General features: G+C 38.2%; 1 protein-coding gene across 4 annotated transcripts in view; it reads left to right on the plus strand.

Annotated features, from left to right (window-relative positions):
- Positions 1-15,411, plus strand: part of STXBP5L (syntaxin binding protein 5L) — a 203,097-nt gene that overhangs the window by 113,677 nt on the left and 74,009 nt on the right. For all 4 annotated transcript variants that reach the window (XM_056339640.1, XM_056339641.1, XM_056339642.1 and 1 more), the window contains exons 7-12: positions 1,158-1,241; positions 8,523-8,646; positions 10,219-10,297; positions 10,477-10,631; positions 12,317-12,389; positions 13,740-13,887. In XM_056339640.1, the coding sequence (XP_056195615.1) occupies positions 1,158-1,241; positions 8,523-8,646; positions 10,219-10,297; positions 10,477-10,631; positions 12,317-12,389; positions 13,740-13,887 (663 nt within the window). The remainder of the gene's footprint in view (positions 1-1,157; positions 1,242-8,522; positions 8,647-10,218; positions 10,298-10,476; positions 10,632-12,316; positions 12,390-13,739; positions 13,888-15,411) is intronic.

Raw genomic sequence — 15,411 nt, forward strand, 5'->3', positions numbered from 1 at the left:
TTAACTATAAATCATTCTCAGATTAGGTAATAAATTTCCCCATAATGAATATGCAATATAAAGAATCATATCTAGTAGGGTTGAGAGTAGTCCCAGATTTTTTTATAGCAGTGTTGATGTATCAGTTGTACTTGGAAACAAAGTGGAGTTTTGTTTAGCAGTCCAGCCGAGTTCCATTTTTATGACTTATACAACTGAAGTGAGTGATAGCAAAGATGCTGGTAAGGTTTCACAGATAAAGAGAAAATCTTGTCATTCTGCTCAAATTCTTAATATAGAAACCGTAAATTCTTGCCTGCATTCTGTGATCCATGTGTTTATGGACAAGGAACAACTGCAGTTATCGCTGTCAGTTGTAGAAAATATTCCATAGCAGAAATGTGTGAGAGTCTGCCAGAGACAAGGAGAAAGGATTCATTCTTATTTTTCTCCTGAGCATTGCTTTTCTCCTCTTCCATCTTTTCACAAGCCTTCTTTGCTGATATTTCTCATGTGTGCGTGATGATATGACATACCACTTCTAGAAGAAGTAAAAATTGGCATTCCAGTTAATTTATTTTCAATTTCTAGGCAAGCAGGCAATTTATTCTCTGCAGGAAAAGTTCTTCAAAATGTTTTAAAGAAATAGAAAGCAGAAATTAAAGGAGTATGAGTAGCTGAATGAGAGTTTAATCTGGTGACTCTTTGATGTGAAATTATTTATGTTATCTCTTATGTGTCAAACAGTTTTCCCTCCAACCAGGGGCAAGGAACGTGAGGTGCAGGAACATGCTACAGTCTTATTTTCTCAGTAGATGCGTGATTGTGGAGACTGACCAAGCCCATAACCTTGCAGAAAACAAAAACAAAACCACCCCCAAGAAGTAAACAAACAACAAAAAAACCTACCCTTTTACACAAAAAAAAGATATATAAAGCAAATTTTTTCTTCCATATCAGATCTTAAATTTTCAGTAACGAGAAGTGATTTATACTGAATGATTATTTGAAAACAGGGTATTATGTGTAGTGTGATCTACAATCTTGGACATCCGTTCGGCATTTCTTTTTATGGTGCTTATTTTTTTAAAAAAATCCCTTGAAACAGTTAAGTTCTTCAATATTTGTATATACCTTTAGAATCTGAAACTGCAATTGTGTTTGTTTCCCTCCTCTAGCTATTGATAGGTTATGAAAATGGGACTGTCGTACTCTGGGACTTACGATCTAAAAGAGCTGATCTCAGAGCTTATTACGATGAGGTAAGCAACTTCCATTAATTCAGAAAAACTGTTATTCGGTTTGTCGTATGCTTTATCGAGCAGATGGATTGTTATCTTAAGGCATTGCTTGTTCTGGAAATACTGTTTGTGCTATGCTTTTGAACAAGTTATTGATGATAGAAATCAAAACATGGAATCTCTAGTTCTAATGCATTTGCCTCTTATAAGTGTACTATGACGTGGAGTCTCTTCCCCTTGATTCTGACAAGTTCATCAGCTTCTGTGTGGGGATCCTCAGTTGAACAGTGTGTAGTAATGAGCTGACCTGAGATAGAGCTACATTGGGAATTATGTAATTATCTTTACTGAGTATTACTAGAACATTAATTAGAATGGAAGACAAATTACTCTGTAGGGCTATTGGTATTAGCTAATACTCAAGGTCTGATTAAAAAGTTTTCAAAATTATGTTCTCATAGTTTTATCAGACAATTGCCTCTTGTTGCTTGTAAGCAGACTGTGTTAACCACACATGCAGTCTTGTATCAATAAACAGGCTGTTTCAAAAAGAGATATATTCCTAGTTACTATGAATTTAGCACTAGCCCTGGGGAAAAACATGCTTTGTTCTGCCAGTCCTTCTGTAAAGTTCATCATGAATGAATGTGAATGCAACTACATCTGATGCTAGAAAAGGACCTTTTCTTTGAAGTGATCCAGACAGTAACTGGTTTCCTATGGTTCTCTTTCCTCCTTCATCTTGCTACTCTGTTACATATAAGCAGTACACAAGTGTATTTTCACTCTGAACAGTAACCTGAATATATCTGCATCCTGCACTCTTTCAGGCCTGTTTTCACAGACATGTCAACACTACCCTGAGCTTCAAGGCTAAGATTCTGACCATTCACATAGCAAATGTTCTAAAGGACATGGTAGTTCAGTTTAAACAGGCCAGCACTTCAGCCTGAGGACATGCCCTCTTAGTTGTCTCCAAGTGACAGTCTGCCTGTGCAGACACTTGTGAAATTGTGCCTGTTTTCTTACTTAAGGCTGGTCAGCTTTTTTCTTTTTACAGGTCTCCAGGGGGTGTCTGTTCACTCACTGTCCTCTCTTGTGTTCAGAGTAAGACTACATAAAACAGGGTCTCCATAATACTGTGGTTTGGGGTTGTTTTTTTTTTTTCCCTTGTTGAGACAGAGCGGTTGGGTGTTGAAAATTTTTAATATAATTTAGTTGTTCCACATTTGAGTACTGTCCTCTGGAATACTTTTTGGCCTTTTTATCAGTCATGTGCTTTCCTTCTCAGTGTTTATTTGCTGCCTCATTACTCCACTTTATACAACTTGTGATGGCTTGCTATTATCTATTGAAATAGTTGCAAGATTCTTATTTTGTCTTTAAAACAGTTGTGTGACTAGCCATTGTACTTTATTCCAGACTTTCAGGCTCCAGATTGATCATGTTCCAGATCTGCTAGCATCTCCCTAGGGAGCCCCTAAAAAGGGTTCCTTTTTAGATCCTGGGTTATGGCTTTTGTGAGTCACAGATCATTAGTTCAGCGTGTGCCAGTTTGGCACCAACCCAGGTTTTCAGACCTAAGCCTTTTCTTATAGATTGGCCACCTAAGATCACTGTCCAGAAAACATTGTTCCTGCTCCCCTCCACCGTTCTATCTGGCCTGATGGAAGGCCTCTGTGCCCTATGACAGCTGACCAGTCTTTCAGTATCGTCGTTCTGGTGCTGAGCCAGCCAGTTGCAATTGCAGGGTATCTGTGAGGTCTCAGATAAATGACTGTCAATGTTCTGTATCTTCATGGAATACCAAAGTGCCTCTTTGAATGAGGTCTGAATGAAATTAATCGCGCCTCATTTTTCTTAATACCATTACACTTTCTTTAGCACCAGTTTTGAAACCAATGTAGTCACCCTATTTGATGGTGAAAGAGCTGGAAATCTCATCTAACTCACCACTTCCTCTTCTGGCATATTTAAGGATTGTCAGGTGGCATGATATTTATCTGGAGCAGATACTTCTGTTTAGTATCAAAAATTCCCCTGGCACCAGGCTTCCCCATTAGCATTTGGTGTGTACTGTGAGAAACAGCTTATTTTCTCGTCTTTGATGGACTGTCAGTGTTCATCACCAAGGCAAGTCCTTTCTTCTCTGTAATTTTCTTCAGATAGCTGTCCAGCTTGGTAATGTCACTCAAAATAAATGTCAGCACCCTCCAGACTTCATCCAAATACTCATCCTTTCACAGGATCAAGCCTCAACTGGATTTGTCCTGTGTTACCCTTGACATTGCTCCTAGAATGAACAGCTCACTAAGACAACCCAATAGCTTGGAAGTGGTGGAGCTGAAGACTGTGTCCCCTCCCTGTTCACAGACTGCAATTGCAGCATTTACAGCTGCATTCCTTATTCCATCTTTGTCACACTAAATGTCTTGAAGGCTGGGAACCTTTCATAGGTAAAACATGTCCTCCAATTGCACAGAAGTCAAATTAGCCTAAACTTGCAAGATCATACATTGAGTACAGAACATTGAGTATAGTTTCTGACATACGTACAAACTGAAAAATCAGAAAACAGAGAGGAATTACGTTGTCATGACTTCAAATCACAGACCTATTTGGCCCTGTAAAGTAAGGACCTGAATGGCAACACACTGCACATTCAGGTAAGAGAAATGCAAATCCTCCAGAAATGCAGGTTTTAGATCTATGGTACAACCCCCCTGAAAAAAAAACCAAAACCACCAAACAAACAAACAAAAACCCAAACCTCAATTGTTTTATGTCACACATTTTTTCTCAATTGGGAAAAAAAAGAAGGGGACTAAATTTAAAACCCTGCCGTCTCCATTCAGCTTGCTAGAAGCTTAAAAATCAGAGTGGAACACACCAACCTGCCTACAAGATTGGAATTTTTAATACTAAACACTCAGTCATGCTCAGTACATAGCTCTTTGGGCTGGTAACTGAGAATAAACAAACAGAAGTTCACTTACATTTATTACTACTGGCTCTATTCAAGGGACATTCTTTTTTATTAAATTATTTGTGCAAACAGGACTAAGATTAGCAAAATTAAAGCTTGCATCCCAATATGATGTACAGTCTAGCACTGAAAACCATTTAATCTTTTGCTGGCATAAATGTGGGACTGGGACAATTTGCTTGGCTAAAACAGGAGGCAGCCTTGGAAAGTAAAGTATCTTTAGACTGAAGTTGGCTGCTAACTTCTGGTTGAAATGGAGCAAAACTATGTCTATCTGCAAATATCATGCAGGCAAACTGTTCACTTACAAGTGTGAAAGCTTTACTGGCACAAGAACTGTGCAAGCAGAGTGCACCCTGCATGGAACAGAACCTTACTTCAGGGGTTATGGTGCCGATCTGGACAGAGCATCAGAGGAAGGAGCTGGAGGGTGAGGCTGACCCATGAATACTGTATTTAAATCCTTAAAAGAAACATCACACCACCACAACTCTAGTAAAGCTTAAATTTAACTCACTAACTTTCCTATCACTAACTTCCCTAACTTCAATCTGGAACACAAACCGCTCCAGGCTTTTATCAGAAACAGCGTGGCCAGCAGGACCAGGGCAGTGGTCATCCCCCTGTACTTGGCACGAGTGAGGCAGCACCTGGAATCCTGTCAGGTCTGGGCCCCTCACTTCAAGAGGGACGTTTTGGTGCTGGAGCGTGTCCAGAGCCGGGCAACAAAGCTGGGGAAGGGGCTGGAGCACAAGTCTTATGTGGATTGGCCCAGGGAACTGGCGTTATTTAGCCTGAGGAGGAGGAGACTCAGGAGGGACCTTACTGCTCTCTGCAGCTGCCTGAAAAGAGGTCGTAGGCAGGTGGGGGTAGGTCTCTTCTCCCAGATAACAAGCAACAGGATGAGAGGAGATTGCTGCAAATTATGCCAGGGGAGGTTTTGTTTGGATATTGGAAAAATTTCTTCACTGAAAGGGTAGTCAAACATTGGCACAGGCTGCCCATGGAGGCGGTGGAATCACCATCCCTGAAATGTTTAAGAAACACGTAGACGTGGCGCTTAGGGACATGGAGTAGTGGTGGACTTTGCAGTCTTGGGTTAACGGTTGGACTTGATGATCTTAAGGTCTTTTCCGACCTAAATGATTTTATGTCTGCTCATTTCAAATGGGAGAGCTCACCAAGGATAGAAAAGGCTGTACGAGTCACATTATCTGGGACTAAAACATTCTTGTTTGTGAAACACCTGGTCCCAGAGTAGAACTTGAACCTCTTGCTAAAGTATCTGGTGTCTGCTTTTCAAGATGTCAGCTGCAAATTTGTTTCTTTGTGTCATGATCATCTTCTCAGTGATGAATATGAGATATTCAGGCCCTTTCCATCAGTGCTCCGATATGATGCCCTCTATAAAAGGCTTTCCTTGCAAGCCCTTGTTATAAATTCCTTCAAAAGTTTATTTCCATTGATTAGTATAAAAAGAGAACACATAAACAAGACCGATCCTTCAAAGGATTCTCAAGTTATTGTTGATAGTTGGCAGACCCAAAAACCCAGCCATCTTCATATACAGACTATTTAAAAGTTTGACAAGTTGTGTCAACACATATTCAGAGCTTCTGAAACATAGGCATCATCTTTAATTAGAACACATCTCCAAAACGGAGCTGCCGAGTTCACAGAGACATTTACCAAATGACAACTCCCTGCCTTTATCAAGCACTATGCCATTGTGGAAATAATCACATCGGATGTGGCCCTCGCTGCAATGGTCCCCCAGTACTACTAACGGAAAGGATTCTTAAGATTCAAGCAGTAGGATGGGATGAGTATGGTGCTTGTCAAAATATGGTTAAAAGTGGTCCTAGAGTCCACATGGGTTCTTGTCAGTGGAGGAGGTTTGTGGTTGGGAAGGAGCTGAAAGGGTGTTGGGCACGCTTACATTTAGTGCACGCTGAGTATGAGAGAAGATGGAATATGTATGCAGCCGCTGTGGGCACTGCAGGAGGAGAGACAGACCCAATCTGGAGTGATATGCTTCGTGTGCGTACGCCGTGTGAACATTCACATGAGTCACCCACCGTGATGAACTCCTGTTCTAAGCAAATAACTGCTCCTTTTTTGTGTGGATGCTAAAGTGGATCAGAACGCTAGACATAATCTAGCAGAGAGAAAATGGGGGACTTGTTCGATACCACCTTTCGGTATTAGTCATGACTCCCAGCTGAGACCTCCAAAAGCGATTCCGAGTATTTCTTGCCCATTTCAGGGCAAAGCCTGACAGGTGAGTTTGGGTTGCTGCTACACCACCTGTTTGTGACAGGAGCGTTCCACCTCGGCTCCCCTCAGCAGGAGGTTTATGCTGGCAGGTGGCACCTGGTAGCTGAGAGGCAGGTTAACGAGCAGCTTGGTAGTTTTCAGCTGCTAGTTAGTAGCTCCTGCTCACACACAGTTAGCGACTGTAACCATGTGAAATGTTTCTATGTGTGATAAAGCATCAAAAGCAGATTCAAGTTCTGCATGATAGCAAGCATGAATGAGCCCGTGTCAGAATTGATGTGCACGAGGACAGACATGCCTTCAGAGTAAGTGAAGCAGCGCTCCCCACAGATCTGCGGTTCCTGCTGCGGGAGGGCAGCGACATTGCACTCTGTATGAACCATCTTCCTGTGTTGTCTTTTGTTGCTTCGCTTATAGTTTGGTATAGTTTTGGTGCCAGCCCCCACTCTGGTAAGCAGAAGTCTGAGTGACACCCATTACGTCACACAAAGATAAATCCCTGGAGTTCACGTTGTTCAGCTCTGTTTGTTGAGGCTTTACTGGCATGACCAGCTTCCCAGCGCTTTAGCAGAGCTTTCGTACACAGGGCATGTCACATTCCTTTTAAACATCTGGGTCCTCTTAATCCAAAGGCTCATTTGTGGCTGTACTGTCCAGCCTCAGGAGCAGAGTAAAGTTTTGGTAAACGGTCACAGCCTTTCTGTGGTTCCCGCTGATACTCCCTCCGGACCGTGAGCCGTTACCAACCGCAACAATCGATATACGTGTCAAAAGAGGAAGACCAACGGGGAGCTGTGAATCATGAGTGGTAGCACTTAGGTTTATTTCTTGTCACCTTAAGCAAGATTGATATGAACGACTCCAGTGCTGACTTGTGAATACCCAGGCATGATTTTAAAGTGATTTGGATAATCAGGTGATTGGCCATATGCAATTGTAAGTGATCTTAGTGTTTTCTGCGTTGCCAAAACCGGCAATTTAATAAACTGCGTTTAAGAATAGATCTTTCTTATTTACATTTACATTAAAAAAAACCATATTGTGTTTTTAGCTATTTGGCAGCTAACATTTCTGGAAAGGAAATGGATTCAAGGGAAAATTCTGTGAGTTCATGCTTCTGAGGGGAGTGTATGAAAAACTGTGATGTACAATGAATCAATGTTTTGCTTTGTCAGAAAACGGGTTTTGTTAGTTTCCAGCACATACCAGTGAAAATGAAGGAGTTACACCATTATCCTTTCAGCCAGTTTGATTTATTATGGATATTTTCAGTCAGCTTCACTAATTATAAGTGAAATACTGAAAATGGCGTATTAATTTCTGAAGTGTTGCTTTTTGGCTTGTATAGCATTCATCGTGTGGTATTGCGTTGTGTACATAGGGGTGCGGTATTCCTCTTTGAAGCACTATCTGTTCCAGAAGTATCTTACAGCATTGTTTTGGTAATTTCCTATATGAATGAAACAATTATAGTATCTTTAGTCGTTTTCATTTTATATTAAACATCCCAGATTTCTGTGTACTTGCTCTGAAACTTAAGTGTGCGGGGTGGTAGTGGTGGTGGTGGTGGGGAATTATTCAAGAACAGAGTACCGTTTCTGCTTCTCCTAAATAGTCCTCTGGGGAAGGCTGCATGTGTTGTATACCTGTAACACTTGTTACAGAGGATTCCTTGTATGTTTACCAGATGAAATACTTCCAAGGAAAGTTGTCAGACATAACTACGATTGCACTGTATGTCCCTTGTTCTTATACATTTACCTTAATACCCTGTTCCTTCAATTTGGTCTGAGAGTACAGGCTTTCTTACATTGTTGTGTTATGTTAGCCTTTATAATGAATTGTTTTGCTTGACTAGCAGTAGAACACAGCTTTTGGTTACTAAAAAGTGCTGTAGTGCTGTTAATGGACTTCAGACAAACATAACCATCTAATTGTTGATATACTATTTGATTAATATAACTCGAAGTCATACATTAAGATATCATTACTGTAAACACTGTATTCCGTTTCAGTCTCAAGTTCTTTCGTTTCTATAGGCTATTCATTCTGTTGCTTGGCATCATGAAGGGAAGCAGTTCATGTGCAGTCACTCTGATGGCAGCTTGACCCTATGGAATCTGAAAAGTCCGAACAGACCATTCCAGACCACAATTCCACATGGTAATTTTGATATTTAAAAACTGTATAACTAAGAAATGATACAATATTCCCCATGCTCTTGGCTAATTTCTATGTCTGTTTCATTTTTTTTATTGTATCCCAGACCCGGAGTTGCTTCTTGCATAAGTATTTTCATCTGCGAAGTAGCTGTAAAATATTATAAAAATTAGAGATTGATTTTGATCATTTTTTTTAATAGATGTCATAAATAACTCTTACTGGTTAATATTGCTCTAATGTCTTCTTTTATTGAATTCATCTTAAGAGTCTGTTGCTGGTCTTTGACACCCTCAGGCTATGGGATTTTCACATTTCTTCTATATTTTGTACTTCTGTTCTTGTATGTGCAGTTTTCAGAAGTAAAACATTTTGTACAAAGCACTGTGTTGCTTGTTATAGAGGTGGTACAAGGCTTCCCGAGTCACTGCAATGGAGAATTTAAAGGAGCCATGTTAAGAAATGGCCGAGTCTTTTATGGCTGGGACTTTATATGCCATTGCTTCCTATAAATGAGGTAAAAAGGTATTGACTCTCTTGCAAATCAATACATGACCAAGAAACCTGAGTGAGTGGACAGGGAGGAAGAAGGTGAAGACAAAATCGTGTAGCCCAGAAGAGTTTTAGCATTTTCTTACATTTCCTAATTGCTTTTATTTTATAATTTTTAGTCACAGAATTGTGCTTTAGATCAGAAAGGACCTCTCAGAGGTCATCTAGTCTAACCCCTGGCTCAAACCAGGCCTGATTAGATCAGCTTGCTCAGGGCAGTGTCCAGTTGACACTGGACACTTGAACACTTCCAACAACAAATTGCACAGCCTCTGTGGACAACATCTTCCAGTTACATTTTTTTTTTTTTTTACTGATACCAACCAGAATTCCCCATGTCACAGCTTGAGTCTTTTGCTTCCCATCATGTGACTGTGCACCTCTGAGAGCAGGCTGGCTTCATCTGCCCTGTATGATCCAACCAGGTTGATATTGAAAGCAAGCATAGGCTTTTCAAAGTAACAGAACCAAAATTGTTGGTTTTCTGGTTTACAAGTGACTTTTCTCTGACTGGAAGAAAGTACTGAGCCATGATTAACCAAGAACCCATGAATTTCGTTTGTACGCTTCATTTAATTTTATCACTCAACTAGTTACAGTCCAGAGCACGTAACATTTTGTCAACAAAAAGAATTGAGTCAATCTAAGAATGACTAAGGAAAAAAATTAAGCTCTTTATGGTTATAATATGTTCAGGAAAAAAGGTATACATTTGGTCAAATGCATTAATTATTAGTTAAGTGCCATCCTTCTTAGTAATCTGCATGGGTTTTAGATGTCTTTGAAGTGTGGTCTGTGGTCCCTTAGATGTATGTGGCAGTAAAAACACAAAGCCATAATAAATGCAATTAATTTGGACAAATGCATATTTTACGGAAGCAGGAGCTAGTACTCGTCATCTTCTGTAGCTTTCAGTTTCTGTTATCTTACTGCTTATACAGTTGCTTCACTGTGTACGTTTTAGTTTGATAGTTCTATCATCATGATGATTTAATACAGTTTTCATCTTCTTTCTTTCCTTAGGAAAAATTCAAAGAGATGGAAAAAAACCTGAGTCCTGTAAACCAATTCTCAAAGTAGAGTACAAGACCTGTAAAAACAGGTATGTTTTTAATTCTGTAATTAACTCAATGTTACATTACTGAGTTAAAGTCCTTTTAGAATCTTTCCTGCTTTCTTTTTGCAAAGCTATTTATTAATATTTACAGGTACTAAACCTAGAATGTAAACTTGTATGTACTATGTAAACTTACAATTACTGTGTTGTTTTTTTTAATACAGTGAACCATTTGTGATATTTTCTGGTGGATTGTCATATGATAAGGCTTGTCGAAGACCAAGTTTAACAATCATGCATGGGAAAGCAATTACAGTTCTTGAAATGGATCACCCTATAGTTGATTTTTTAACTCTTTGTGAAACCCCATATCCCAATGGTGAGTTTATCAAGGAAAACATAGCTATGGAAAATATAAATGAAATTATCTTCTCTCATACTATAACAACATTCCAGGGACTTGAATTCTCACAGTTGTCTCCATCTCAAGAAAACCACATCTCTGAAAGTAACTGGAACTTGTTTGCATTCCCAGTACAGGAAGCAAGTAATTAATGGACAATAAAGCATGCACAAATCTCCAGATATAAGCTTGAAGCACACGGGTTAGTGTGAGGAAACATTTCTATTAATCATAATCACATATAAACATCTGTGTTTATATTTCTGACATTTTTCATGAGGCTGAAAATATTTTCTTTTTTTTTTTCTTAATTATTGAAGATTAAATGATTACTTATCTGCAAAAAAGTTCTTACACTTCAGCCTTAATTAAACTGTTACAAGTGTTTTGCTGCATATTGCGGGGCTGCCAAATTCTGAAGCACATTCACAGAAAACTCCAGAGAGTAAATGAAGGAAAGCTGTAAGTCAAAAAGACAGTAAGTTTAGCATTTTAAGTCCTCAAGCAGAAATGTAAAATATACCTTATATATGTAGCTAAATCAAATACATATTAAAAACACTTAGTAAAGATAAATTGTATATTTGTTTCAATGTCATGCTAAAATTTAGTTTTCAGTAATCAGAGTTAGTTTGGCCCTTCATTTAACTGTGTCAAGATACTACTAAGATTTTGTAGCCCCTTCCCCTGCTCACACACTGTTACTTAAAAAATTTGGCTTAACTTGTATTATTCATAGCATTGTATAAAAACAGGCCACAGATAATGTGTGTTCATAGCTGGCCTGAAAGGGAGGTAAATCAGTTGCTGTCAAGTTACTCAGCCTTTTGGCATCAGCCATCTGAAGAGAGTACTCTGAGCTTGCGCATGCGTGAATGGTTTACTGCTGTTGAATAGAATCGTAACTTCATATATATGTATATTCAAATAACTTTTATCCTGTGTAAAGTAATGCACCCTATGCATCAAGGGAAGCATTTATTTGTCATTTTAATTGATTATTTTTGATAAATGAAAAAAGGACAAAATAAAAAACCGACCAATATAATCTATAGAGTGTATGGGAGGAAGGAGTGTGGCAGTGTCTGAATAGCACACAGCAGAGTCACAGGAAGCCCTCGCAATATTCCTTTGGAATCACTTTGGAAATGAAGGCATTGTGTATCATCGAGTGGACTGGACCAGCTGTTCACAATCTCTTGCAAACAATCTCTTGTTGTACACGGTAGAAGTATTACTACGGGACAGCAAAAATACATTTTCTGTATAACAATTGGATTCAGCTATGTAGGGATACACACAACTTACTCATTTTCTATTTCTTTCAATATACTGGCATGCTGTAATATGCCAGTTCTATTGCTGCTATGTATGTTGATCAACAATACTACCTAAAAGTAATTTCTCAGTTCCTGTCTGGCCCTAATCTGACGCTTGTTTTCAGATAATGTTGATCAGCAATAGTGCCCAAAAGTAATTTCTCAGTTCCTGTCTGGCCCTAGTTGGCAGATACATCTAGTTTTTAGATATGTCCAGTATTTGTACCTTAAAACATTTATTTAATATACTGTGAGTGTTTAGAGAACATAAACATGACTTACTTGTTTAAAATGATTAATAAGAGAACTGCATGTCTTTTACACTTGATTCCTCGCTTACAGAATTTCAAGAACCCTACGCTGTAGTTGTGCTTTTGGAAAAAGATCTCATTGTGGTTGACCTGACACAAAGCAAGTAAGTATGAAGTCTATTATGAAGTTACTTGCACATCTTAACTGTCCAGCAGGTGATGGTAAAAATTCAAATGATATCATGCAATGTCATTTTACTATCCAAAATCATCTGCTCTTGGTAATAATTTACTTTATATATTTACCTCCACCTTAAGAGCTAAGATCAGCTAATCAACAGGAACTTATGATAATATTTGTTCTTAAGTTTGGAAATAAATTTAAATTTGTGGTCCCTTCAGCACAGCCCTCAAACATTCACTCAACATCATAGTTAAGTAATATTTGGTCACATGCTGAATTATCACCTGAATGTGTGTTTTGGAAACCAGATTCAACTACTGCTTATATGCATGCCTAACTTCACTAGACTCCACAGGGACTACCACTTAAGTATTTACTTAAGTATCTTAGTAAATGATGGCATTGATTTGTAGTGAATCTACAGGATTATTTAATGATTCAGTTGCTGGCTTAAATGTCAAATCGTTCTTTCACATCAGAATCAGTGTTCATATCAAAGAGGAACTATACATAGTGTAATGCAGAATTCAATTCTTACTTATTTAATTCTGCCTCCAACACTACCAGTAATGTACATCCACAATCACACTGGTATAACTAGGAACAGGTTTTGCCTTTAATGTCTTGAAACATTTTTAGCGAATTACATTCTGATCTCACATTCAAAAATAATTCAAATCATTTCAGCAATAAGAAATGGATGTAACTGAAATCAGAACCAAATTTCCTACATTTTTGAATTGTGAATAACATTGTGTAATATGCCAGAAGCAAGGCCTTCCTTCTCATCAGACTGTCCAAACTGATGGAAGTGAGAAATAAACTGAGATCTGCTTCATCTGTTGGTGCAATTGTTCATTGTATAATCAGTAGTCTACCAACCCAATAAGCTAAGCTGCTCAATATAAAATCCACAGTTGTTTAAGTAGTTCTTAGGTCATAGCATATATCATATCCATGAACCTGAAGCTTCTAGAAAATGTGTCACCTCTGTATAAATAAGATTTTGAGATGGTGGAAAAAATCGGTTCCTAATCCTCGTACACATAAGCAGTCCTGTTAGCCTTAGGAACTGTTTGCATGAATGAGTATTTATTTATGTGACAAGAGGATTCTTGTTGTGGCAATGGAATTTTTGTATCTTTATTTTAGTAACTATAAATTATTATTCACATTAAAAAGAACGCATATGTTTGAATAAATAAGGGGAAATGTACTTTATTAGTAATTATTTTACTTAGATTCTGTTATACACTTTAATATGAGAATATGTTTTCTTCTATGGCTCAGTGTGTCACAGTGCTTCTAATAAATTGTCTTCCTTAACTAGTTTTCCCATCTTTGAAAATCCATATCCTATTGACATTCATGAGTCACCTGTTACCTGCACAGAATATTTTGCGGACTGTCCTCCAGATTTGATTCCTGTACTCTATTCTGTAGGAGCAAAACATAAAAAGCAAGGATACAGCAATAAGGTAAACAAAACCAGTATTTTTTTTAAACAAAGAAAGTAGATATACAAGCTATGTATTTCTAACATCTTACCAAATGATTTTCCTTTTACTTCTTTAATAATCACTTTCAAGTTGGTCCAACCAACAGCTTAGCAGGATGCTTACAGCCTGGTATTTGTCCCTCAGAAACACCATCACTTAAGCACAACCATTAATGATCATTTTGTAGGATGTAAGCATTAGGCTGCTGGACTTAAGCCTAATCAGATTGAGTGAAAGGAAAGCCATCAGTGTAGAACTCAAATTTGTAATGGTAAGTTATTTCTATCAAAGAAAAAAGTGAAAACCTTATAACTGAAAAAAAGTTAGCATAAGACCTTCAGTGGAAGTTGAGGGTTGACAGCATGTCTGTGAGATTTTTATTAAATAGGGATATCAATAATTACTTTACTGAGCTACCAAAGTCTTAATGTAATGCTTTTAGAAATAGGACAAGCTGCAGAAATAAAAAGAGGAAATGCACTTATATTATACGTTTCAAGCATTAATCAAGTTTATATTTTGACTAGAACTAATCCATCATAATAAATAAATTAGAAAAAATGTAGGTAAACCAATCAGATGTCATCAGTTTCCTATTCATATTAACAGAAGTATTCTCCTTGGAGCTGCCTTTTTTTCATGAACTAAGAAACTGGACCCTGTCTACTTGGTTTGGATCTTGATTCAGCAAAATACTTCAGAAAATATTTTTTTTGCTGATCTTTGAATTTGTCTGCTTATCTGTCCTTACCTCATACACATAGTTTCCCAAACTTTTTGCCACCTGTGTGCATTCATTGCACACCCTTTTGTCCCCTCACTTTGTGTACATACAAACATATACTCCCGATGTAGGTAGCCACTCATTTGCCACCCACCCATTTCTGTACCCACAAGCATCCACTCCACATATCCACGTAACCAGTTTGTCCTCCCAGCTTTTTTCCACCCACTCATACTCTGCACACATCATCATCCATCCACATCCTGTATCCTGTATCCATACATGTCAATCTTTAGGCACAGACCAGCATTTTGCTCTACCAGCCTAGACCAAGGAAGGGAATGGAAGTCTTGCCACTAGGAAACAAAAGGCAGAGAAGAGATGATGATGTCATATGTTCTCTAAAATTTGCATTCCTTTGTATCTTGTGGCATCATGCTCAGATATTTCTGTCTGGGCCAGCTTCTTCAGTAGTCCTCATCCTTCGAATACTTTCTCAGTCTATTCAGTGTCCTGTAGAAACTCCAAGAATCAAGCGATATGAAGAGTAGCAGAACTATTTGTTACTCCTTCTTCTAGTTCTTATTTTGGATTGTTGAGTGTTGGCTGTGCAGAAATATTTTTAAAAGGTAGAGCTTTAATTGATAACATTAAAATGTTACTAAGTTTCAAAAGCCTTAATTGATAGTATAAAAATGTTCATTAAGCTTTAAAAGCCTTAAGTGCTACACATTTTTGTTCCTTTTATGAGTTGTATTGCTTTTTGGAGGAAGATGTTG

The sequence above is a fragment of the Falco biarmicus genome, chromosome 5 (assembly GCF_023638135.1).
Source record: "Falco biarmicus isolate bFalBia1 chromosome 5, bFalBia1.pri, whole genome shotgun sequence".
NCBI classification, from domain to species: Eukaryota; Metazoa; Chordata; class Aves; order Falconiformes; family Falconidae; genus Falco; species Falco biarmicus.